At 42.5% G+C, this 26,796-nt stretch overlaps 1 protein-coding gene across 1 annotated transcript in view; it reads right to left on the bottom strand.

Moving 5' to 3' along the window:
* The window catches only part of sbno1 (strawberry notch homolog 1 (Drosophila)), a 90,631-nt gene that overhangs the window by 39,059 nt on the left and 24,776 nt on the right, over positions 1 to 26,796 (bottom strand). The window contains exons 3-20 of the mRNA XM_061966398.2: positions 23,388 to 23,486; positions 23,068 to 23,298; positions 22,855 to 22,987; positions 20,926 to 21,026; positions 20,762 to 20,858; positions 20,541 to 20,701; positions 20,327 to 20,460; positions 20,165 to 20,255; positions 13,180 to 13,341; positions 12,974 to 13,109; positions 12,803 to 12,908; positions 12,587 to 12,740; positions 12,333 to 12,515; positions 12,144 to 12,241; positions 9,347 to 9,498; positions 5,265 to 5,468; positions 5,012 to 5,194; positions 1,622 to 1,791 (exon numbers count right to left, since the gene is read on the bottom strand). Of these exons, the coding sequence (XP_061822382.1) occupies positions 1,622 to 1,791; positions 5,012 to 5,194; positions 5,265 to 5,468; positions 9,347 to 9,498; positions 12,144 to 12,241; positions 12,333 to 12,515; positions 12,587 to 12,740; positions 12,803 to 12,908; positions 12,974 to 13,109; positions 13,180 to 13,341; positions 20,165 to 20,255; positions 20,327 to 20,460; positions 20,541 to 20,701; positions 20,762 to 20,858; positions 20,926 to 21,026; positions 22,855 to 22,987; positions 23,068 to 23,298; positions 23,388 to 23,486 (2,595 nt within the window). The remainder of the gene's footprint in view (positions 1 to 1,621; positions 1,792 to 5,011; positions 5,195 to 5,264; positions 5,469 to 9,346; positions 9,499 to 12,143; positions 12,242 to 12,332; positions 12,516 to 12,586; positions 12,741 to 12,802; positions 12,909 to 12,973; positions 13,110 to 13,179; positions 13,342 to 20,164; positions 20,256 to 20,326; positions 20,461 to 20,540; positions 20,702 to 20,761; positions 20,859 to 20,925; positions 21,027 to 22,854; positions 22,988 to 23,067; positions 23,299 to 23,387; positions 23,487 to 26,796) is intronic.

The following is a 26,796-nucleotide window of genomic DNA, read 5'->3' as shown; positions in this document are numbered from 1 at the left end:
AAATTTGCTTCCGCATCCGTTTCTGACACACGCGTTTGGGGCTGGCTGCTCTGGAAAAAAAAAACCCCGCTCACTCTGCTTTGTTACTGGTCTGAGCTGCTGTGACGTAGATTACCGTAATAACTGGTATGACACCCAAAAGCACAGATTATCCACCATTGAAATGTTTTCTATAGTTCAGCTCAAGACTTGCGGTCATTTAAAAACAGCACTGCACATCATAATGACAACAACAGTTTTGATGTTAAAGGTCTAAAAAATGATGTAGAAAGTGAAAATCTTAACGCGCCGTATTTCGCCCAGGTCTGGTATTGGAAGTCTCACCTCATTGGAGCGTTTTTATCTTTAATTTTTTATCGGTTATTGGAGTTTTTAGGGCCCGCAATGGCCCATTGCAAAAGGACTCCTGAAGGGAGTCCTTATGCAATGGGACATAAGGACCTATTGTTATTCTAAGGTTTTATTATTCTTTCTTTCTTCTTCCGCCGCCTCTTTGAGCACTAATTTGACCCACTTAACATGCTTCAAAACTCACCATATTTGACCCATACATCAAGACCTGCGAAAATTGCCTTTTAATAAAAAAACCAAACCCCAAAACTCAAAATTGCGCTCTAGCGCCCCCTAGGAAGAAGAAAAAACTACGTTGCCTGTAACTCCCACTAGGAAGGTCGGAGAGACATGAAACAAAAACCTTTATGTAGGTCTGACTTAGATCTACATTTCACAATTGTATATCCTCGGGCTAAAATCAACAGGAAGTTGGCAATTCCCCCTTCAACACAAAAAAGTACTAAAAACAGTCACTTTTGCCTCTTTTAGCTGTAATTTGACCCCCTTAACATGCTTCAAAACTCACCGAACTTAACACACACATCAGGACTGGCTAAAACTGTGATCCAATGAAAAAACCTACGGTAACCCCAAATCTAAAAATTGTGCTCTACATCAATTTTTTTATAAAAACCACAAAAAACTGCTCCTCGGATGAAAAATCTGACAAAACTGCCTGTAACTCCCACTGGGAAAATCGGAGAGAGATGAAACAAAAACCTCTATGTAGGTCTCACTTAGACCTACATTTCATAAATTGACAACCCCCAGCAAAAATCAACAGGAAGTTTGTTATTCCCCCTTCAAAACAATTTTTGTAAAAACCGGTCACCTTTCTTCAAAATCTATCTCCTCTGAGCGCGTTTGTCGTTTCGCCTTCAAACTAACACAGGTGAGAGATTAAACCCTTGTGATTAAAAGTATAGATGGGATTTTTAATACCTGCTCCGGTTTTGATTTTATGACCCTTCAAAGACCCGCTACACTGCTGCTGCTGCGCTGCTGGTTTTTTAAGATGGCTGCTCAAAAGCAGGAAGCACCAACGTGCCCACACAATGCAAACAAGGTAGGTACACTAGACAAAAGTCTTGGGACACTTCAGACTAAAAGTAGACAAAAGTATTGGGACACTTAGGACTAGCACCTGCCAAATACGCGGGCCCGTCCAACGCTGCTTGCAGCTTTAATTTTCTTTATGTTATCGGTGCGACGTCGTAATTCCTCATATCGATCCATGCTATCGTGCACCCCTACTTTTAACTTTTAACTGCAGTTTGGGCCGTTCTACCTCGGCGACATTGTCCGGTCCCCCCAGCTCGTCGATGAGCTCGTCCAGCGTGTTGGGTGGTAGCGCCTCGGCGAGTTCCTCCAGCTTGTCCAGGAGTTCCCTCTTCATCTTCTGCGCGTGCTCCACAGCGTCCTGGCTGGTCAGGCAGCTGTCGTCCGTCTCCGGCTTGACTGGATGGGCGAGCGAGCACAGTTGAGTTGTCCTCAAAATAACAACGGCTTCAAGTCATGCTATTTGGTAGTAGTAGAAAAGAGCATCATACACAAATACAAATAGACGAAGTAGACATAGAAAGGGTAAAAGAAACTAGATTTTTGGGAGTATTAATAGATGATCAAATGAACTGGAAATCTCATATACAAAACATACAACATAAGGTGGCAAAAAAACATTTCAATAATGAATAAAGCAAAATATGTCCTGGGCCAAAAATCACTACCGTATTTTCCGCACCATTAGCCGCACCTAAAAACCACAAATTTACTCAAAAGCTGACAGTGCGGCTTTTAACCCGGTGCGCTTTATATATGGATAAATATTAAGATTCATTTTCATAAAGTTTCGGTCTCGTAACTACGGTAAACAGCCGCCATCTTTTTTCCCGGTAGAACAGGAAGCGCTTCTTCTTCTACGCAAGCAACCGCCAAGGTAAGCACCCGCCCCCATAGAACAGGAAGCGCTTCTTCTTCTACTGTAAGCAACCACCCGCCCGCGTAGAAGAAGAAAAAGCGCGCGGATATTACCGTACGTTTCATTTCCTGTTTACATCTGTAAAGACCACAAAATGGCTCCTACTAAGCGACAAGGATCCGGTTCATGAAAAGACGCAATCTCTCCATCCTCACACGGATTACTATTTCACAGCAACTGATATTCCTGTGAACCGCACTGTGGATACAACGGGAGCACGTACGGTGAATATTCGCACCACAGGGAATGAGAAGTCGTCCTTCACTGTGGTTCTAGCTTGCCATGCTAATGGCCTGAAACTTCCACCCATGGTGATATTCAAAAGGAAGACCTTGCCAAAAGAGACCTTTCCAGCCGGCGTCATCATAAAAGCTAACTCGAAGGGATGGATGGATGAAGAAAAGATGAGCGAGTGGTTAAGGGAAGTTTACGCGAAGAGGCCGGGTGGCTTTTTTCACACAGCTCCGTCCATGTTGATATACGACTCTATGCGCGCCCACATCACAGATGGTGTCAAAAAACAAGTGAAGCACACAAATACAACACTCGCCGTCATTCCGGGTGGATTAACCAAAGAACTCCAACCGCTGGATATTGGTGTCAACCGGGCATTCAAATCACGACTGCGAACGGCGTGGGAACAATGGATGACCGAAGGCGAACACACCTTCACTAAGACAGGCAGACAGCGCCGGACGACATACGCCAACATCTGCCAGTGGATCGTAAATGCCTGGGCAGATATTTCGGTCACAACTGTGGTCCGAGCTTTCCGGAAGGCAGGATTCACAGAACTGCTGAACAGTGACACTGACTTCGACGAGACGGAACCGGCCATTTTGGATCCCACATTTGCCCAACTTTTCAATTCGGACACCGAAGACGAAGAATTCGAAGGATTTACGAATGAAGAATAACTTCAGAAAGTGAGCGCTATGTTTATTTTGTGTGTTGTGACATTAACGTTCGAGCAACATTATGTTGCTATTGCTCTGCACTATTTTGAATTTTACTATGTTTGTGATTGCACATTTGCGTACATTTTGGGACAGAGTTGTTAGAACGCTGGTTTTTAATATATTATTCAAGTTTGACTGACCTATCTGACTGTTTTTTTGACATTCCCTTTAGCGCAGCGTAGGCGCGGCTTATAGTCCGGGGCGGCTTATAGGTGGACAAAGTTTTGAAATATGCCATTCATTGAAGGTGCGGCTAATAATCCGGTGCGCCTTATAGTGCGGAAAATACGGTACATATTCTCTACTGCTCGCTAGTGTTACCATATCTGAGTTATTGTGCAGAAATATGGGGAAATAACTACAAATGTGCGCTACATTCGCTAACCGTGTTACAAAAAACATCAGTTAGAATAATACATAATGTTGGATATAGAGAACACACAAACCCTTTATTTATTAAGTCAGAAATATTAAAGTTTGGTGATTTGGTAAAATTGCAAACAGCTAAAATGATGTACAAAGCAAACTATAACCTGCTACCAAAGAATGTACAACAATTCTTCTCAACTAAAGAGGAGAAATATAACCTTAGAGGAAAAAATAATTTAAAACATTTATATGCACGTACAACACTTGGAACTTTTAGCATATCAGTATGTGGAATTAAATTATGGAATGGATTAAGTAAAGAAGTTAAAAATTGTACTGATATGATCCAGTTTAAGAGGTTGTTCAAAATAATAGTGCTTACAGAGTACAAAGAAGAAGAATTATGAGAAATACTTTCAACCTTATTGAAAATAAGATATTCTTCATCTCAGTATGTTAATAATGACTGAATTAATTAACTACATATTACAAAACTGTTGTATACTAATTCATAGATGTTATTTTATTATATAAAAAGGTCAGTAAATGATTCTATATATTTGTAAACGCTTGAAGTGGGAAAGGGGTAGGATTAAATAAGCTTTGCTTCTTCCTACTCCTTTTCGGGCATGATGTAAAATGAAATGATATGAAATTGTGTGATGTATTATGATGTAAGTGTGTTCATGTTCGAAATAAACTAAAGAAAGAAAGAAAGAAAGAAAAAAGTTAATTGTTTGTTTGTACATAGTATATGTAACTGTTAATGTTGTAAAAGGTATTTGCACAACTAATTAACGTTAGCGTTAGCGTCTTTGTAAACACTGAACAGGCACGCCAAACGCGCCTCTCAGAGCGAAACAGTGTTTTAGTTTATGAATTTACAACGCAGATACAAATGACACATTCATGTTTTTGTGTAATGATGACAACGTATACTCACGCGGACGATTGACTAGTTGATGGTGATGGCAAGAACGCTGTCGGGTGTTTTCTTTTCAAATGTTCGTTCATAGCCGTTGTGCTGCTATGACAGGCCATTTCCGCTCGACACAGTGCGCATACAACAACTGTCAAGTGTTTTGCTTTTTTCGCTGTGCTTATCCCACACTTGAAGGGATGTACCAATGCTGAATGTGATGTTATTTTATTATATAAAAAGGTCAGTAAATGATTCTATATATTTGTAAACGCTTGAAGTGGGAAAGGGGTAGGATTAAATAAGCTTTGCTTCTTCCTACTCCTTTTCGGGCATGATGTAAAATGAAATGATATGAAATTGTGTGATGTATTATGATGTAAGTGTGTTCATGTTCCAAATAAACTGAAGAAAGAAGGAAAGAAAGAAAGTCAAGGATATTTGGCGGTTTACCCGTAGACGGCGTGCTGGGAGGCAGCGACGCCACAGGCGCGGTGAACGCAGGTCGGTTGGAGCCTAGTCCAGACGCTAACAAGGCACTTTGAATGGAATCCGGGTCGATGCTCTTCCTTCTCTTTTTCTTCTTCTTCTTCTTCTCTTTGTTCTTCTTGGGCTCCTTTCTGACAAGCCAGGGATCTGGAGAGAAAAAGGTTTGTGGCGTACAATACCTCACATTGCCAGCATCCTTCCTCCTCACAATCCTCACCGTCCTGGTCATCAGACTCGTCTCTGAAAGGGTTGAAGTCGTCGTCCTCGTCTGCCGAGCTGACCGACTTGAAGCTGTCGTCGCTGTCGTCTCTGCCCGAGTCTTTATCCGACTCCTCCGACTGGCTCTCGTCGGAGCTGGTGCCCGACAGGCCGCCATGTGTGCGAGGCTTCTTCTTCTGCTGCTGCTTCTTTAACTCCGGGCCTGGGAGGAGACACACCTTCATTTATTATTTCACAGCAGCTTGCATACCTGCCAACTTTTGAAATCAGAAAAACCTAGTAGCCAGGGTCCAGGGGCCGCAGGCCCCGGTAGGTCCAGGACAAAGTCCTGGTGGGGGGTTCAGGGGGGGCGAAGACCCCCGACGCAAAATGATTGATTGCATTCAGACAGGTTAAAATGTTGCTAAAACCATCACTTTTCTATCAGTCAGTGACTTTTCAAAACAAAAATATTACAGCAAAAATCATATGGGTTGATTGACATGTTTATTCTGTAAGCTAACTTCAATAGTTTGAAATTATTTTGACAGTTAATGCCAGTTATCCTGTCAACCTTTCACAAGACTTCAATTTGTTAATTGAAAGTATAAACACTTTTTACAGTAAACAAATGGTAAAACAGTACTAAACAATTCCATTAAAAAAAAAATTGGTGTCATTATTAACTTTCTGTCCAAGCTTGTATAATCTACTGCCTTGTTCAATTGTCAAAAATATTCTGTGCCTAAAATTCACATTTCTATCACAATTATCATACTGTAAACATGGTAAGCTAACTTCATTAAAATTAATAGCCCTGTCAATAGCATGGAATTACAATTCAAATGTAGTTTTTTTGTAAGCCTTTCAAAAGAATTCAAAATATGAAAAATGAATGAAAATTAATTGAAGCCATCAGACACTTGAAAAGTGGCACATCACATCTCTAATGTAATCATTTGAACTTTTCAACAGAAATAGCACTGCAAAAATATTAAGGACATTCTTCTGTATTTTGGTAGTTATGCTGTCAACATTTAACAAGATTTCTTCAACTTGGACTTGAAAGCATAAATAGTATAAACACTTAACAGTATAACAGTACTAAACAATTCCAATAGATAACATTGGTGTCATTACCTTTTTGTGGCTAAAATCCAAATTTAGCAACGGCATTAGACTTGTGTTTTTTTGTCCCAACGTGGTCTTTTACGTCGCTAATTCCTCCGTGTCCGATCGAAAAATCTTGTCTGCACAAGGTGCAATTCGCGTAGTTTTCACCCTTTTTGGAACGGATAATTATTCCCGGATAGGCTTTTGAATATTCTTCACGGAATGACTGCAGTTTTCTTTTCGGTTTAAGACTCGTTTGCGGTTTTTCTCCAGCTGATTCCATGATCGTTCGCTCGTTTGGAAACAATGGCAACAGGTGCCTCGTGCTTGGCAGCGGTGCTATAAATAGCCTCGCGTATGGCATTCGGAATGGCTCGATAGGAAGTTACGGGAAGCAGTGTCGATTGTCATTGTTGTTACGCGATTTCGTGAATAAAACTTAAAAAAAATTAAAAAATTAATTAATGAAAAACCGTATTTTTTATCACTGCAACCGTAACCCGGAATAGGTTGATGAAAACCGTACTAATTACGGGAAAACCGGAGTAGTTGGCAGGTATGAGCTTGGATCAGGGGTGTACAAAGTGTTTGGACGGCCCGCGACACATTCTAAAGATACTTTACAAAAAATAAAAAATAAAAGTGGAAAAAAAGAACATACAGGTGAAATGTAAAGAAAAAAAAGTCGAAATGTTGACTCAAATAACTAATTTTTTTTTTACTTTAAAACAGTCATGCTCAAAAAATAATAATGAATTAAAATAAGTTATGTTAACTCTTTTTGATTGATGAAAAAAAAACACCTATAATAAACGGATGGATCTGAAATAGAATAAAAATAAAAAGGTGTGACTTAATTTAATCACTTTTATCTGCGGGGGGTCTTTTTGGATCCCCAAGAATTTGTGGGATTTTTAAAAAATTTTTTTTTTAAAGCCGCCACTGCTCAAAAAATAATGTATTAAAATCAGTTATGTTATTGACTCTTTTTGATTGATAAAAAAATATGTATAATAAACGGATAGATCTGAAATTCATTGAGACTTAATCGTTGGAAAAAAATAAAATTAATAAAAAGATGTGACTTAATTTCATCACTTTTATGTGCGGGTCGTTTTGGATCCCATGAGTTTTGGTGATTTTATTTTATTTTTTTAAAGCTGTCACTGCTCAAAAAATAATTGATTAATTTAGATTTTTTTTTTAAACTATAATAAATGGATACATCAGAAACTGATTTAGAGGCTTAATAGTAAAAATAAAAAAAAATAAAAGGTGTGACTTATTTTCATCACTTTTATGTGTGGTGGGTTGTTTTGGATCCCCAAGAATTTTGTGATTACCGTATTATTATTTTTTTTTTTAAGCTGTCACTGCTCAAAAAATAATTTAAAAGCAATGTTATGAAGTACTTTACATCAAATATTCCACTTTTAAAATGTTTTAGCCACAAAAGTGTATTGACCAAAAGGGCATGAAACTTTTTTTTTAATAAATCAACATCTCTACATCAATAGGTTGATGTAGAGATTTTTGAAACATTTTTTCACTAATACCCTTCCAAGTCCCTGGGACCAAACTTCAGAGGAACCCTAAAGGTTAAAAAAAAAAATCTATATACCGTATTTTCCGCACTATAAGGCGCACCGGATTATTAGCCGCACCTTCAATGAATTACATATTTCATAACTTTGTCCACCAATAAGCCGCCCCGGACTATAAGCCGCGCCTACGCTGCGCTAAAGGGAATGTCAAAAAAACAGTCAGATAGGTCAGTCAAACTTTAATAATATATTAAAAACCAGCGTTCTAACAACTCTGTTCACTCCCAAAATGTACGCAAATGTGCAATCACAAACATAGTAAAATTCAAAATAGTGCAGAGCAATAGCAACATAATGTTGCTCGAACGTTAATGTCACAACACACAAAATAAACATAGCGCTCACTTTCTGAAGTTATTCTTCATTCGTAAATCCTTCGTCTTCGGTGTCCGAAGTGAAAAGTTGGGCAAATTTACGATCCACTGGCAGATGTTGGCGTCGTCTGGCGCTGCCTCCTCGTCTTAGTGAAGGTGTGTTCGCCTTCTGTCTTCCATTGTTCCCACGCAGTTAGCAGTCTAGCTTCGAATGCCCTGTTGACACCAATATCTAGCGGCTGGAGGTCTTTTGTCAATCCACCCGGAATGACGGCGAATATTGAATCAAGCGCGTAAGCGTGTCTCTCAATGTGCTGTTATGAGCTAGCAAATATAACAACTACACTACCCAGCATGCAACGATAGTTACGAGCATGCGCGGTAGCCCTGAGACGTTCCCACGCAGTTAGCAGTCTAGCTTCGAATGCCCTGTTGACACCAATATCTAGCGGCTGGAGGTCTTTTGTCAATCCACCCGGAATGACGGCGAATATTGAATCAAGCGCGTAAGCGTGTCTCTCAATGTGCTGTTATGAGCTAGCAAATATAACAACTACACTACCCAGCATGCAACGATAGTTACGAGCATGCGCGGTAGCCCTGAGAAGCGCTGTTGTATGCTGGGAGTTCGAATGTGGTTATGAGCACGCTGTGAGAAAACGTTGAGAACTCAGTTAACACGCCTCGTCTGCATTATTTATAATTAGACAGACAACACACTTAATAGGAGCCATTTTGGGGTCTTTACATAAACACACAAATGGAAATGAAACGTCACATATCCCAGCATGCACCGCGCGCTTCTTCTACGGGGAAAAAAGATGGCGGCTGTTTACCGTAGTTGCGAGACCTAAACTTTATGAAAATGAATCTTAATATTTATCCATATATAAAGCGCACCGGGTTATAAGGCGCACTGTCCGCTTTTGAGAAAGTTTGTGGTTTTTAGGTGCGCCTTATAGTGCGGAAAATACGGTATTAAAATATCAAAAAGGTGATTGGATTTTCCGGTGTGTGGCCCTTAGTGGAAAAAGTTTGGACACTCCTGTCTTAGATCTTATTCCCAGTACCTTTTCTTTTCTTCCCCTTCTGTTGGAGCTGAGCTGCAGAATCGTTGGGAGACGGCGTCTTCTTGGCGGAGAGGTCGATGCCCAGCAGGCTGTACAGTTTCTGTCGGTCAGGAGCTGGGAAGTGCTTCTCCACCAGAGACTGCAGCACACCTCTGCAATGACAGCAGACAGTCAACGCACACATTCTTCTCTCTTATGTACAGTACAGGCCAGAAGTTTAGACCCACCTTCTCCTCATTCAATGTGTTTTCTTTATTTTCATGACTATTTACATTGTAGATTGTCACATCAAAACTATGAATGAACACATGTGGAGTTATGTACTTAACATGTTTTTTAATCTAGTTTCTTCAAAATAGCCACCCTTTGCTTGGATTACTGCTTTGCACACTCTTAGCATTCTCTCCATGAGCCTCAAGAGGTAGTCACCTGAAATGGTTTTCACTTCACAGGTGTGCCTTATCAGGGTTGATTAGTGGAATTTCTTGCTTTATCAATGGGGTTGGGACCATCAGTTGTGTTGTGAACATACTTGCCAACCCTCCCGGATTTTCCGGGAGACTCCCGAAATTCAGCGCCTCTCCCGAAAACCTCCCGGGACAAATTTTCTCCCGAAAATCTCCCGAAATTCAGGCGGACTCAAGTCCATGAGGACCTGAGTCCGCTAACCCACAACATAAACAGCATACCTGCCCAACCACGTTATAACTGTAGAATGATGGAGGGCGAGTTCTTGGTTTCTAATGTGGGTTTATTGTTAGGCAGTTTCATTAACGTCCTCCCAGCGCGGCAACAACACACAACAACAGCAGTCACGTTTTTGTATACCGTAAAGCAGTTCGTCTGCCGTAAACAGCAATGTTGTGACACTCTTAAACAGGACAATACTGCCATCTAGTACATTTGATGAAGGCACTTTTGTGCGTGCCACACAGCAATGCATCATCAGAGAGGGTGTTCAGCATGGTTAGAAAAATAGTGACAGAGAATAGAACAAGGATGGACAATTCAACCCTTAACTCCACAATGAGTAGATGAGTGTTATGTGTGTATATGTGTAAATAAATGAAAACTGAAATTCAAGTATTTATTTTATTTATATATATAATAAATATATATACGTATATATTAGAGATGCGCGGATAGGCAATTATTTCATCCGCAACCGCATCAGAAAGTCGTCAACCATCCGCCATCCACCCGATGTAACATTTGATCAGAACCGCACCCACCCGTTGTTATATATCTAATATAGACGATGCAAGGCATTAGTGAGGTTATAAAGCTTTTGCCTGTTAAAGAAAGGAGACTGATCCAATGCAGCACAGACATTCGCGTGCCACGCTGTCACGACCCAGACGCACACCAGTGCGCAATCATATGGGAGCCGCGCTGAGCGCACCTCCAAGCGCGTCTCGCTGCCGGCGACGGCCGGGTATGGGCGCCATCCATTTTCAGGGCTAGTTGATTCGGCAGGTGGGTTGTTACACACTCCTTAGCGGGTTCCAACTTCCATGGCCACCGTCCTGTCTATATCAACCAGGGTGAGCCCCACCCCTTTCGTGAGCGCACTGCGCGCGGAGTGACCCCTGTTACGAGCCCCCGGCCACGGGGGTGGCGGGCAGATAAGCTGCTTACCTGCTGCGCGTGACGCCGGCCGCGGCAAAGGCGGACGAGGCGGGGTGTCTGTGCGGTGGGCGCGGTGGTGACCCTGGACGTGCGTCGGGCCCTTCTCGCGGATCGCCTCAGCTACGGCTCCCGGTGGGGCCCTCTCGGGGGAAGGGGCCTCGGTCCCGGACCCCGGCGAGGCGTCCCTTCTCCGCTCCGTAAAAGTGTCCATCTCTTTTTTCTTTTTTTTCTTCTGTTGTGGCATATGCAGCAGGTGCCTGCTCGTTTTTCGTATGTGGGTAACAACATTTAACTATGTATATATATTTCAGAATTGGTTTAACTGCCACCCGCCTGAATCTATTTAAAATCTTTTTTTTTTTTATTTCCACCGCCCGACCCGACCCGACCCGCGGTTAAAATCTAATTTTTTTTAATTTCATCCGCCCGATCCGCGGATAATCCGCGGACTCCGCGGTTGTGCCCGCAAACCGCGCATCTCTAGTATATATATATATATATATATATATATACACACATATATATATACGTATATATATATATATATATATATATATATATATATATAGCTAGAATTCACTGAACGTCAAGTATTTCTTATATATATATATATATATATATATATATATATAATTTATGAAATACTTGACTTGGTGAATTCTAGCTGTAAATGTACTCCTCCCCTTTTAGTCACGCCCCCGTCCCCCCCCAACCACGCCCACCCCCCTCCCCCCGAAATCGGAGGTCTCAAGGTTGGCAAGTATGGTTGTGAATGAGAATGTGTCCAAACTGTATATGCTGTATTGGGACAGATCTATTAAGAGTTTGAGCAGAAATATTTTGTGTAGGAATTATGCACCATATAATATCAACAAAACGCTACATCACATGAATCGTTTCAAGCACACCTGTGAAGTGAAAACCACTTCAGGTGACTACCTCTTGAGGCTCATGGAGAGAATGCCAAGAGTGTGCAAAGCAGTAATCAGAGCAAAAGGTGGCTATTTTGAAGAAACTCAAATATAAAACACGTTTTCAGTTATTTCCATTACATAACTCCACATGTGTTCATTGATAGTTTTGATGTGACAATCTACAATGTAAATAGTCATGAAAATAAAGAAGAGGAGAAGGTGTGTCCTGTACTGTATGAAACATTTCTTCCTACTTTGCGGTTGAGACAAAGTCATTAAGCTCTCCGCCTCCTTCCTCCAAGGCCTCCAGGGTTCTCGCTTCTCCGGTGGACTGCAGGCCAATCACCACGCACTGCGGGGGAGCAACACGTCAGCGACATCTTGTTCCAGGAAGAGTGAGGATCATTTTGTGGCGTTTTAACAGAAACCTTTGCGGGTCTCACCTTCCCATTCTGCACCTCCTCTCGGGCCAGCTGGACCACCCTGCGGACCTTGGAGGCGATGCAGAGGTACTTGAAGAACCTCTGGTGGGCCGACCAGAACTGGCCCCACATGGACTTCTTCATGCGCTGCTCGGCGTCCATCAGGTTGGCGGCCTGCTGGAACTTCTCGCGTGCGCTCACCCACTGTTTGCCAAGAAGTGAGGTTGAAGCGAGGACAGGCAGGAACACGTTGGGCAGCTGGAGGGTGCACTCACCAGCCTGACAGACTTGTTGTACATGTTGATGTAGTGCTGAGTCAGGGGAACCTCCTCGATCTTGAACGTTACGCCTGTGAAACTCAGCTGCCTTGCGATGTACATTCCCCTCAGCTTCATGTCCATGGCCACAATCTCCATGGCGCCCACTCCCCTGGAAGTCACTTGGTTTATTAAGCTCTCTTCCAAACCTGCTGGAACCTTCAACGTTCTCACCTGCGCTCTACCGCTTGGATAAAGTTGCCAAACTCCCTGAAGGGCGTTTTGTGTCCCCAGATGCCCAAGCGGTTCATGTACGCCATGTTTCTTGGTTCAGAGGCACCTGGTTGGAGCATGTGCAGCAAACTCAGCCTGGTGAACGGACAAAACTCCTTTTCTTCCACCAACCTGTCGCACTGGCGTACACCACGCGAGCCTTGGGTAGTTTGTTCTGCAGCTCCAACACCGCCAGCCCGGTTTTCGTGGGTTTGGATGATCCAATGGGACACACGTTCTTAGCTTTGTGGCATTCATCGTAGACAATCTGAGGCGGTTGGAGTCAAGGAAACATTTCGTACGTGGATAAACTAAGAAGGATCTTTATGAAAGGATACAGCGCCGTCAAAGTCCTCCCCGCACCAGTGCAGCAGCTGCTCAAACCTGGTCTTGTACTTCCCTCCCGACTGGCTCTCTCCGATCAACGAAGAGTAGGTGGCGAAGATGACGCCCTTTTTCACGCTGCCGTTGTGTTTGGAGGAGATTTTGCCGTATTTGAACTGAAAAGAGATGTGGAGTCACATTGACAGGACTAAGCCAAAACCATTATGGCCAAAATAATAATCATGATTATTTAAAGGGGAACATTATCACAATTTCAGAAGGGTTAAAACATTAAAAATCAGTTCCCAGTGGCTTAATTTATTTTTCGAAGTTTTTTTCAAAATTTTACCCATCACGCAATATCCCTAAAAAAAGCTTCAAAGTGCCTGATTTTAACCATCGTTATATACACCCGTCCATTTTCCTGTGACGTCACATAGTGATGCCAACACAAACAAACATGGCGGAAAGAACAGCAAGATATAGCGACATTAGCTCGGATTCAGACTCGGATTTCAGCGGCTTAAGCGATTCAACAGATTACGTATGTATTGAAACGGATGGTTGTAGTGTGGAGGCAGGTAGCGAAAACGAAATTGAAGAAGAAACTGAAGCTATTGAGCCATATCGGTTTGAACCGTATGCAAGCGAAAGCGACGAAAACGACACGACAGCCAGCGACACGGGAGAAAGCGAGGACGAATTCGGCGATCGCCTTCTAACCAACGATTGGTATGTGTTTGTTTGGCATTAAAGGAAACTAACAACTATGAACTAAGTTTACAGCATATGAAATACATTTGGCAACAACATGCACTTTGAGAGTGCAGACAGCCCAATTTTCATCAATTAATATATTCTGTAGACATACCCTCATTCACTCTCTTTTCCTGAAAGCTGATCTGTCCAGTTTTGGAGTTGATGTCAGCAGGCCAGGGAAGCTAGGGTCGATATTCTTCTCTTGATCATCTTCAGTGGCATAAGGGACGGTGTGAGCCAAGACATCCAGGGGGTTTAGCTCGCTCGTCTGCGGGAACAAACTGCTGCCATTGCTTGCCGTGCTACCGAGGTCCTTTGTCCCTGAATTGCTCACACACTCCGGCAGATTCAATGGGGGTCTGGCGGCAGATTTCTTTGACTTTATCGTCGGAAATGCATCTGCTTTGAGTGTCGCAGGATATCCACACATTCTTGCCATCTCTGTCGTAGCATAGCTTTCGTCGGTAAAGTGTGCGGAACAAACGTCCAATTTCTTGCCACTTTCGCATCTTTGGGCCACTGGTGCAACTTGAATCCGTCCCTGTTTGTGTTGTTACACCCTCCGACAACACACCGACGAGGCATGATGTCTCCAAAGTACGGAAAACAGTCGAAAAAACGGAAAATAACAGAGCTGATTTGACTCGGTGTTTGTAATGTGTTTGAGAAAATGGCGGATTGCTTCCCGATTTGACGTCACGTTGTGACGTCATCGCTCCGAGAGCGAATAATAGAAAGGTGTTTAATTTGCCAAAATTCACCCATTTAGAGTTCGGAAATCGGTTAAAAAAATATGTGGTCTTTTTTCTGCAACATCAAGGTATATATTGACGCTTACATAGGTCTGGTGATAATGTTCTCCTTTAAAAGTATTATAGCAGGACTGGGCGATATATTGAATATACTCGATATCGCGGGTTTCTCTGTGCGATGTAGAAAATGACTATTTCATGAGTATTCGAGTATACTTTCTCACGCAGTTGCTTTTGGCTGAGGGCATTACTCTACATGCGTTTCTCACTCTTTCTTGTCTCTCCTTCTCACAGAGACGTAAAACAAGCGCACCTTGTTACATACGTCACATACTGTCGCGCGTGCAATGTCATACGCCCTCGCCGAGCAGAGAGGTAGTGGCATGGGTAACATTAGCTGTGGTGCAAGCTGAGTGGTAATACGAGAGAGAGAGAAGGTGCGAATCTGGTAACAAATGGAGGAAGAAGAATTAATTCCCAAGAAAAACAGCACAGGGTCCATCGTCTGGCGGTGGCTTGGCTTCAAGCGGGAAGATGTTGAACAGACAACCGTAATATGTCAAGTATGCGGCAAAAGCGTTGCTACAAAAAGTAGCGGCACTACTAATTTGTAGCATCATTTGAAAAGTCACCCGCTAGAGAATGAAGAGTGCTTGAAACTCCGCATGTCAACATCTCGGCCGGTGTCACACCAACAAAATGCGAAAGCAACCAGCACTGACCCAATTGAGGTTGGCGTCTTTCATTTCCAGATCAACCCCATATGAAAAAAATAGTCAACAACAGAAGGAGATAACGTCCGCAGGAACCTACCACATAGCGAAGGACATACACTATTTGATTTCCTATTATGCAGCTCATTTTTATTTGACACTTATTGAAATATCTTGTGTGACATCATGCACAAAAGTGCACTTTATTTGTTTTTAACTATTGTAGTGGCGTTCTGTACAAAAAGTGCACTTTAATTTAGTGTTGTTTTGATATGTCATCTTAGTGACATGCACAAAAGTGCACTAATAGCTTGTTTTAAAATGTCTCGGACAATCTTGCACTTTCTGTTTTGGAAATGACATGAATGTTTGTGCCACTGTTTAATAAATACACTTTTGCTAAATTGACTTAGTTGTGACTTCCCTGTCTGATAAAATGTGCATATATATGCAGTATGAAGAAGAATGTTTTAATGTAGACACATAGAATCATCATACTGCTGTGATTATATGCGTCAAGTGTTCATTCAAGGCAAAGGCAAAATATCGAGATATATATTGTGTATTGTGACATGGCCTAAAAATACCTAGATATTAATAAAAGGCCATATCGCCTTGCCCTATATTATAGTATTCGGTAAACCACGGATACTTTGTTTACTGAAGAATGTTTGTGCTAAGCAAAAAAACTAACTTCGAGAGGAAAAATAGTGGTTCTCATTACCCCCACAAAACGTATCAAAAAGAGGCAAAACCGTGGCCCTAAAACCAAGTACAGACCGTAGTGTGGGTTACCTGTACTGTTGCACCTCTGGTAAACACAATTACATATATGGACACAATGACAGTAGTCAGCTGTTAGCACATTTTAGCTCAATCAAACATGGCAGAAATGGTCTGTTACAAGATTCTGCAGTAGTAAACAGTACGGATGCAACAACGCTCGCTATAATCCTGCACGGGACAATATGCATTTAATAAAAAAGTCATATTAATCGAGATCGGATGATATGAAAAAATTAATTGTGATAATTATTTTGCCATATCGCCCAGCCTTAGCTTACAGTATATGTATATGAGATATGTCTTTGGCCAAATAAAACTTTATTACGTCTGTTGTTTTGACAAGTTTTTGAGAAAAGAAGTTGTTGTTAATGCTCAACGTGTGTCCACAACTCGATAATTTGTTTGGACGTGCAATCCAACTCAGCTTTATCGTGCAACTCATTGTGGCGTTTGTTATTGGGTTCATCCGCACGTGAGCATTTACGGGTTTTCGGGAAACGGCGAGGTGTGCAGCGGTGTTTCAGAGTTACAATGCGTGCCTGTTAGCACCCTGTGGGTAACAGAGGCGAGAGCACCTATGTAGCAATGCATTTTCCTAATATTTTCGGGAGCTATTAGCAGATCTAACTTCAACCTCTGTTGTCACTAGGGATGTCCCGATCCGATATTTGGATCGGATCGGCCGCCGATATTTGCAAAAAAATGCGTATCGGCAAGGAATGGGAAAATGCCGATCCAGATCCAGTTAAAAAAACAAACTCCGCTCCGTGTTTTCCAACGCACCTATTTAAACAGTACATTTCACTTTTCTGCTGCTCCCTAATTTCCGTTCCGCATTTTCCAGCACACCTTCAACACATCCACAGGTCTGTGGATTCTCACGCAGTTCCTTTTAGCTGCTGGCATTACACGACAGGCTCTTCTCACTCTTTGCTGTCTGTGCTTCTCACAGACAGCAAGCGCACCTTCTTACACACATCACATACTGTCACGTCATACGTCACATACGTATACGTCCTCCCCGAGCAGAGAGGTAGCAGCATGGCTAACGTTAGCTGTGATGCTAGCGCAGCCGTGTGACCAACGTTGTGCAATTGCACACTGTTTAAACGTCCTCTGCGCATAGCAATTATATGCCACGCACAAAATCAAATAAAAAAATAAGCGCATAACAATTTTCGACACACGGACACGACAGAGAAAACAGTTTTCGTCATCATTGTTCAAACATTGTAACGTCTGTCGAGACGCTTATCTCCATTCGGTGCCACACGTCCACACCATCAAAATGCCGAGGCAAAAATTTCCAGATCAACACCGTATGAAAAAATTAGTGATTATTTTAGTTGTGATTTCCTTCTCTGCATGAAAGTTTAAAAGTAGCATATATTAATGCAGTATGAAGAAGAATGTTTTGATGTAGACATGCGAGCCTTGAAAGAAAATGTTGAAAATCAAGACTACATTTCCTGCAAATGGATGCATTTCTACCCTACATTTTAACTTTAGATTTATTCTCATATCAAACTCTTTTGGCTGTCTTTTTGACACTTACATCCGGCGCCCCCCTCCACACCCTGGATTATAAATAATGTAAATAATTCAATGTGATTATCTTGTGTGATGACTGTATTATGATGATAGTATATATCTGATAGTATATATCTGTATCATGAATCAATTTAAGTGGACCACGACTTAAACAAGTTGAAAAACTTATTGGGGTGTTACCATTTAGTGGTCAATTGTACGGAATATGTACTTCACTGTGCAACCTACTAATAAAAGTCTCAATCAATCAATCAAAACACATAGAATCATCATACTGCTGTGATTATATGCATCAAGTGTTCATTCAAGGCTAAGGCAAAATATCAAGATATATATTGTGTATCGCAATATGGCCTTAAAATATGGCAATATTAAAAAAAGGCCATATCGCCCAGCCCTAGTTCAATGATGCCATTTCTGTTTGTCATGTATAATTTTGTCTATTTTGTGTTTATCCTTGAATAAACAGGTCAGTTTCTTGTTACCAACCATTGTGTATTATTCAAACTCCCCTAATTCAGCTGGCTAGTTGTTATCAAGAGTACTAAAACCCTTTTCAACATGATTCTGACAACTAAGGAGGCTAAATAACTTTAAACTTTAATACATGCTCGGATAGGCCATTATCGGTCAGTATCGGTATCGGATCGGAAGTGCAAAAACCTGAATCGGGACATCCCTAGTTGTCACTAACTCTTACTTGCTCTCACTGTCTATCGGTCGCCCCCTGGTGGTTGGCTAACGGTAGGCTGCGAACGTGCTTGGTTTGAAATGCAGCGGAGCCTGTTTCTTAAAATGTCAACATCGCCGAGAAGCTGCAAAAATCGTGATCGCGATTAAAATTTGATTACTTGTGCAACCCTAAAACGTACTAGGGTTGTCAAAAGTATTGCTCAATACTCCAAAAAGTAACAGTTAAAATTGAACTGATTATGATAACTTTAGCCCAGTTGTCGAAGCTTGTTTTTTTAACACTCATTTTCAAGTATGACAATAAGTTGCAGTAACAGTTGCAAGTCCAAGACGCTAGATGGCAGTAGTGTATAAGTTTATAGTGTGTTGTCTAGTCAGGTTACCGTATTTTCCGCACTATAAGGCGCACCTAAAAACCACAAATTTTCTCAAAAGCTGACAGTGCGCCTTATAACCCGGTGCGCTTTATATATGGATAAATATTAAGATTCATTTTCATAAAGTTTCGGTCTCGCAACTTCGGTAAACAGCCACCATCTTTTTTCCCGGTAGAACAGGAAGCGCTTCTTCTTCTACGCAAGCAACCACCAAGGTAAGCACCCGCCCCCATAGAACAGGAAGCGCTTCTTCTTCTACTGTAAGCAACCACCCGCCCGCGTAGAAGAAGAAAAAGCGCGCGGATATTACCGTTAAATTTCCGTTGTGTGTTTACATCTGTAAAGACCACAAAATGGCTCCTAATAAACGACAGGGATCCGGTTCATGAAAAGACGCAATCTCTCCATCCGCACACGGATTACTATTTCACAGCTAACTGATATTCCTGTGAACCGCACTGTGGATACAACGGGAGCACGTACGGTGAATATTCGCACCACAGGGAATGAGAAGTCATCCTTCACTGTGGTTCTAGCTTGCCATGCTAATGGCCAGAAACTTCCACCCATGGTGATATTCAAAAGGAAGACCTTGCCAAAAGAGACCTTTCCAGCCGGCGTCATCATAAAAGCTAACTCGAAGGGAAGGATGAAGAAAAGATGAGCGAGTGGTTAAGGTAAGTTTAAGTTTACGCGAAGAGGCCGGGTGGCTTTTTTCACGCAGCTCCGTCCATGTTGATATACGACTCCATGCGCGCCCACATCACGCTGGTTTTAATATATTATTAAAGTTTGACTGACCTATCTGACTGTTTTTTTGACATTCCTTTAGCGCAGTTAGATGCGGCTTACAACACGGGGCGGCTTATAGGTGGACAAAGTTTTGAAATATGCCGTTCATTGAAGGCGCGGCTTTTAACCCAGGGCGCCTTATGGTGCGGAAAATACGGTAGTCTTTCCTCAAGCTTGTCTTTTGTTGCGCCCTAAAAAGTGTTAATACGGTAAGTATTGTACTTATCACATCAGCGGTTTGATTGTGACATGCAACTTAGTTGTAGTTTTTATTAACAAATACGGAGCTGTCAAAAGCATCATGTAAAGTCGCTAATGCTAATCAAGTAGCATGTCAATAGCAAAGCCAATGTATATTAGCATCAATGTAACGCATTTTTGAAAAAGTGGAGCCTTAACTTTTTTGAGTCAATTTCTTTGTTGGCATATAAATTGCAACATTACCTGGAGGTAGTTTGGCTGAGCAAGTTAATGAACTAAAATGTCAAATCAGGCCTTGGTGACCGAATGAAATGTATCAAACGAGTATAGAGTTGAAATGAGAGTATTGTGACAGGCTTCACCATCATAGAGTACCTTGTTCAGTGAGTGGACCTGGATGTTCTTGGCGCCTATGTCCCTTAAGTCCCGCTCTGCATCATACTTCAAGTCATTGGAAACACTAAACCTACACAAGACAGTTGGAAGTGTCTTTATTTTCAGTTGGGTAAGCGTAAAGATGAAAAAAAACATACATACCAAAGTGATCTTTTCCTGCCTAAGAGGTAATTCTCATAGATGATCCCTGCGATGGTTCGCCCTTTCCCCACGCCGGCGCCGTCTCCGATCAAGTAGGCGGCCCTGTCCCCGCTCGGCAGGAACGTTTCGTGTTGCTGCGTGGGCAAATAGGGACTTAAAAAAAACCCAAAAAAACCCTTGGAGTAAGTTCCAAGCAGGTGTGGCAGGCGCTCACCTGGGCGGCGTACGTGATGGCTTCCAGCTGCAGAGCAGACAGGCAGCCGCGGTCGATGACCTCCTCCGGGATGGACAGTCGGTACCAGACTTCCGGCGGGTTGACGCTGGACAAGGAACTGGTCTCCACCACCGGGTCGGGATGCCGCAAGCCCACTTTCACTGTGGGACACAGCAGCTGCTCAGTGGAGTCCTCTACTGGGCCAGGGCGGTACAACTTACACTTCATGGGCATGTACTCCGCATACGTCTCCGCGTGACCCAACTCTTCCTCCTCCTCTTCCTCGGGCTCATCCTCGTCCTTCATCCCAGGAACTTTCTGCGCGACGGCCACAGAAAACTTGTGATAAAACGTCTGCCTGCTTTTCTAGACTCTTAACACTCACCATGGAATGTGGGAAACCGTGCATCCTGATGTCCTCGTTATTCCAGGTTCTGACGCCATCTTTGAACAGGTTTTCCTTCTTGATGCCATTGTTCATCTCACCTGAAGTCCAAACAGGTCCGATGAGTCACTCATTATTTTGGAATACAAGAATCCCTTGCGGGAATTAGTCTTATCTTTTTCTTTTTTGCTGGTAACAAACATGAGCAAATAGATAACATCTTCATGCCTTCCTCTGTCCTTGGCAGAAAAAAAAAAAGAAAAAAAAAAGTTACATTGTAATTTCTAAGTCAAGGCAGCCATCTTACTTCTGTGAAAAGTCACCTATTTGTCAAAATGGCCTTTGTAATGTGAGTAGAGCATGTTTATAAGCACCAAACATGAGGAAAAAAACTCTCTCTCTCTTAAAGGGGAACATTATCACCAGACCTATGTAAGCGTCAATATATACCTTGATGTTGCAGAAAAAAGACCTCTTTTTTTTTAACCTATTTTCGAACTCTAAATGGGTGAATTTTGGCGAATTAAACGCCTTTCTATTATTCGCTCTCGGAGCAATGACGTCACAACGTGACGTCACATCGGGAAGCAATCCGCCATTTTCTCAAACACCGAGTCAAATCAGCTCTGTTATTTTCCGTTTTTTCGACTGTTTTCCGTACCTTGGAGACATCATGCCTCGTCGGTGTGTTGTCGGAGGGTGTAACAACACGAACAGGGAAGGATTTAAGTTGCACCAGTGGCCCAAAGATGCGAAAGTGGCAAGAAATTGGACGTTTGTTCCGCACACTTTACCGACGAAAGCTATGCTACGACAGAGATGGCAAGAATGTGTGGATATCCTGCGACACTCAAAGCAGATGCATTTCCAACTGGACTGATCAGCTTTCAGGAAAAGAGAGCGGATGAGGGTATGTCTACAGAATATATTAATTGATGAAAACTGGGCTGTCTGCACTCTCAAAGTGCATGTTGTTGCCAAGTTATAGGTTAGAACAGCTCCTTCTGGCCTAAAAATAGTAGTTTTAAAAATAGACTAATAAAGAGTCACAAATCGCACGCACACGCACACGCACACACACACACACACACACACACACACACAGACACACAGAGAGACAGACAGAGAGAGATACTCTTCATTTAACATAATGTCGTTTTTTGCTGCTTCAACACAGCTCAATCAACACAGAAAAAGGTAAAGTGAAATAACTTAGTTGTTAACTGTAGGTCAATAATGCTTGTCTTTCTCTCAGACAGACAGGGCTTTGCTGTCCGTAACACACACCGCAAAATGAGCTAACGTTACACTAAAAGCTAATTAGCCTTCACCTCAAGGACTGCGAGGGAGCTGAGCTGCCGCTTATGTATCTAGAAGGTCAACGGGCTCATAGTGATGTTACTAGTAGTTGAATGGCAGCTGTTTATTATAATTTGGGGAGAGTCCGCTGCCTTATGCTTACCGGCTATACATACACCTTTCTGCTCACCCCACCGCAGGAGCACTGACTATGTGCTTTGAATACGCACTGCTGATTGGCTGTTACATGCGCTCTGAATACGCACTGCTGATTGGCTGTTACATGCACTCTGAATACGCACTGCTGATTGGTTGTTACCGCTCTGCGTGTAACCAATCAGATGGTTGTGTGGGTGGGACAATGCTGGGTGCTGCAGAGACGTACTGACAGAGGCAGAACTAAGCGGAGCAGCTTGTTAAGACTTTAGTTTAGGCGGTGGCTCTTTGTTGTTAAGGCGGCCGCTTTAACAACAAAGCGCTGCGGGAAACCCTGCAATGCTAGTAAGCTAGCATCAAAGCTACAGACTCAATATGGCGTGTGGCCAGTAGTGCTCACTAAAATCACTAAATTCCAACATGGATGCTCGGGTTTACTCAGACTAAAATGGTGAGAAACTGCTGGAAACCTACTGGGCCCGGTGGCGGTCGCTACAGGGGTGGCGATGTCAGGCGGCGGCTTTAGCTTCATGAGCTCCACCAGACTGTTGCCCTTAAGGCCCGAGCTCTTCACGCTGCCCGTCCTGAGGAGGTCTTTCAGCTGGATCTGTGCACAGGAGAGCGTGTGTGTGTGTGTGTGTGTGTGTCAATGTGTGTGACGCCATTGCATACTTGCGACTTCCTCACCTGGTCGTGGTTTGAAGGCACGGCTGTGGACACTGAGTGGGGGTTGCCCGCGGAGGAGGGCGTGGAGGAGCCGCGCAGGGCCGTGTTGGCGACGTGGACCACCTTGGTGACGGTTATGGTGTGTTTGACGGGGTTGGCGGCCGACGGCTTGGTCGCGGAGGCTCCCAGCGACGGCAGCTGATTGAGCTGATTTAAGACAAAGGTGGTGGTCGATGGCTGAGGTTTGTGCTGCTGCTCGACACCACCACACAAGAGTCCATTTCAACACAAACGCAAAAAAAAAAAAGGTTGGATTTGAATGAAGTGGCGTTGAATCTCACCCTGACAGTCACGATGGGGACTGGAGACGCAGACTGAGTTCGGACGTGATCCCCGGACTCGGCCCCCAAGCCGACATCCAGGGCGTTGATTGAGATGGACTGGAAGACAAGCGGAGGGTCAATGAGCAGCTGCCAGACAAGACATCAGGTACAAGATAAAATGGTTGAATAAATGCCTCTATGGCAGCGTCATCAAGAGTGAGCTCCACTGTGGAACCCGTTGGACTGGCTGGCCAGCAATTCAAACTAGCCAACGCTTGCATTTTCTTGGGACTTTTTCCAGACCAAGAATGGATGAGAAAGCACACCGTATGTTCTGGACTATAAGGCGCACTGCCGATGAGCGGGTCTATTCAGGTCTTTTTCATACAAAAGGCGCACCGGATTATAAGGCACATTAAAGGGGTCATTTTTTTTTCTAAATGTAAAAGACTTCCTTGTGGTCTACATCAGTGGTTCTCAAATGGGGGTACTTGAAGGTATGCCAAGGGGTACGTGAGATTTTTTTTTAAATATTCTAAAAATAGCAACAATTTAAAAATCCTTTATAAATATATTTATTGAGTAATATTTCAACAAAATATGAATGTACGTTCCTAAACTGAACATCAAATCAAGTAGACTATTCCATTCATTACCATAAACCCAGAGTTTCCCCCATAACATGATGGTTTGACCCTCACTAAAATGTCTGTCAAAAAGAACTGTGAAAAGGAATGCAACAATGCAATATTCAGTGTTGACAGCTAGATTTTTTGTGGACATGTTCCATAAATATTGATGTTAAAGATTTATTTTTTTATGAAGAAATGTTTAGAATTAAGTTCATGAATCCAGATGGATCTCCGTTACAATCCCCAAAGAGGGCACTTTAAGGTGATGATTACTTCTATGTGTAGAAATCTTTATTTGTAATTGAATCACTTGTTTATTTTTCAACAAGTTTTTAGTTATTTTTATATCTTTTTTTCCAAATAGTTCAAGAAAGACCACTACAAATGAGCAATAGTTTGCACTGTTATACAATTTAATAAATCAGAAACTGATGACATAGTGCTGCAAATGCTTTGCTCTGATTAGGGGGTACTTGAATTTAAAAAATGTTCACAGGGGGTACATCACTGAAAAAAGGTTGAGAACCACTGGCCTACATAAGATGTAATGGTGGTTCTCTTGTCAAAATGTTGCATAGATGATGTTTTACACATCATCTTTCTGACAGTTGCTTCAGGATGCGCCGTTTTGTGGGCGGTCTTATTTACGTGCCTCCACTTGGACAGCGTCTTCTCCCCGTCATCTTTGTTGTAGCGGTGTAGCGTGCAAGGACGGGAGTGGAAGGAGTGTCAAAAGATGGAGCTAACTGTTTTAATGACATTCAGACTTTACTTCAATCAATAACTGAGTAGCATCTCCTCATCCGTGGCTCACTAGTGCAACAGGAACGCCGGAAATGTGTCCCGTGAAAAACCGTCCGACCGGAACTCTCTAATAACTAAAGTTCCTTGGGTGAATAATGTCAACTCACTACACCGGTATGTTTTAGCATTTCCATAGCGAGATATAAGTTAGAAATGTATGCTACTTTATATTAGAAATGGCAACAGCGCAGGATGAATGTCCCATAACAAGAAGATCGAGAAATAGAAGATTATCGACTACGGCATCAGCATGGGCTACAAGACTGTGCACATTTTCAGGACTTATGCAGATCCCAAATACACATCAGCAGGTACCAGAAGGTAAGAAAAGTTGCTTTTGCATAAAATTGTGAAACAAAACGCCAGATAATGTCTGCTAATGAGTGCCATTTAATAGTACCGTATTTTCCGCACTATTAGCCGCACCTAAAAACCACAAATTTTCTCAAAAGCTGACAGTGCGGCTTATAACCCGGTGCGCTTTATATATGGATTAATATTAAGATTCATTTTCATAAAGTTTAGGTCTCGCAACTACGGTAAACAGCCGCCATCTTTTTTCCCCGTAGAAGAGGAAGCGCTTCTTCTTCTACGGTAAGCAACCGCCAAGGTAAGCACCCGCCCCCATAGAAGAGGAAGCGCTTCTTCTTCTACTGTAAGCAACCACCCGCCCCCATAGAAGAAGAAGCGCGCGGATATTACGTTTCATTTCATTTGTGTGTTTACATCTGTAAAGACCACAAAATGGCTCCTATTAAGAGACACGCGTACAACGCAGAATTCAAACTCAAGGCAATAAGTCACGCAGTAGAACACGGAAATAGAGCAGCAGCAAGAGAAGTGAACATAAATGGTGCGTAGGTAGAGGAAGCAGGGGTGCGTTTTCCGGCACAACACCGGACGACATACGCCAACATCTGCCAGTGGATTGTAAATGCCTGGGCGAATATATCGGTCTCAACTGTGGTCCGAGCTTTCTAGAAGGCAGGATTCACGGAACTGCTGCACAACAACAGCAACATTGACTCTAATGACTTCGACGAGACGGAGCCGGCCATTTTGGATGCCGTATTCGCCCAACTTTTTAATTCAGACACTGAAGAAGAATTCGAGGGATTTATGGATGAGGAATAATTTCAGAAAGTGAGCTTTAAATGTTTATTTTGTGTGTTGTGTGACATTAACGATCGAGCAACGTTGAGTTTTACTATTTTTGTGATTGTACATTTGCACATTACATTTTGGGGGTGAACAGAGTTGTTAGAACGCTGGTTTGTAATACATTATTAAAGTTTGACTGACCTATCTGACTGTTTTTTTGACATTCCCTTTAGCGCAGCATAGGCGCGGCTTATAGGTGAACAAAGTTTTGAAATATGCCATTCATTGAAGGTGCGGCTAATAACCCGGGGCGGCTTATAGTGCGGAAAATACGGTAATACTTTCATCTCTGACTACGGTTGCCGTAATGGGCCGACAATCCACCAAGCGGTGCGGCTTCAAAGTGGTACTAAAACATTTTGACAGATTTTTGAGCGCCGTGTGTAATGTTCTTTATTTTCAATGGAACATTTAAAGTTTTGGTGTTGTTTCCTGACGTCATACTGCAGTCTACATGTATCTCTTGTGTGTGACTGCCATCTACTGGTCACACTAATTATTACACCATGTACCAAATAAAATTGCTTTGAGGTCGGCAAGCACAACCAGAATTATTCCGTACATTAGGCTCACCGGGTTATAAGACGCTTTGTCAATTTTTTTTAATTTTTTAAAAAAAAAGGAAGGATTTTAAGTGCGCCTTATAGTCCGAAAAATACAGTATTTTAATCTACGGCATTTCCTGCCATGTTTTTCACCTCTGTTTGTGCATATTCTACTTTTACGTCTGACAAAAAGCTTCATTAAATGTGACAATTTTTTCTTCCGTTTGTTAAGCTTTTTAGACAAATTGACACATTTTGTTAGTTGCTGTAGTAGAATCCAGGTTA

This window comes from Nerophis lumbriciformis, linkage group LG11, assembly GCF_033978685.3.
Source record: "Nerophis lumbriciformis linkage group LG11, RoL_Nlum_v2.1, whole genome shotgun sequence".
Classification (NCBI taxonomy): domain Eukaryota; kingdom Metazoa; phylum Chordata; class Actinopteri; order Syngnathiformes; family Syngnathidae; genus Nerophis; species Nerophis lumbriciformis.
This window is presented reverse-complemented; position numbering and strand designations above follow the sequence as displayed.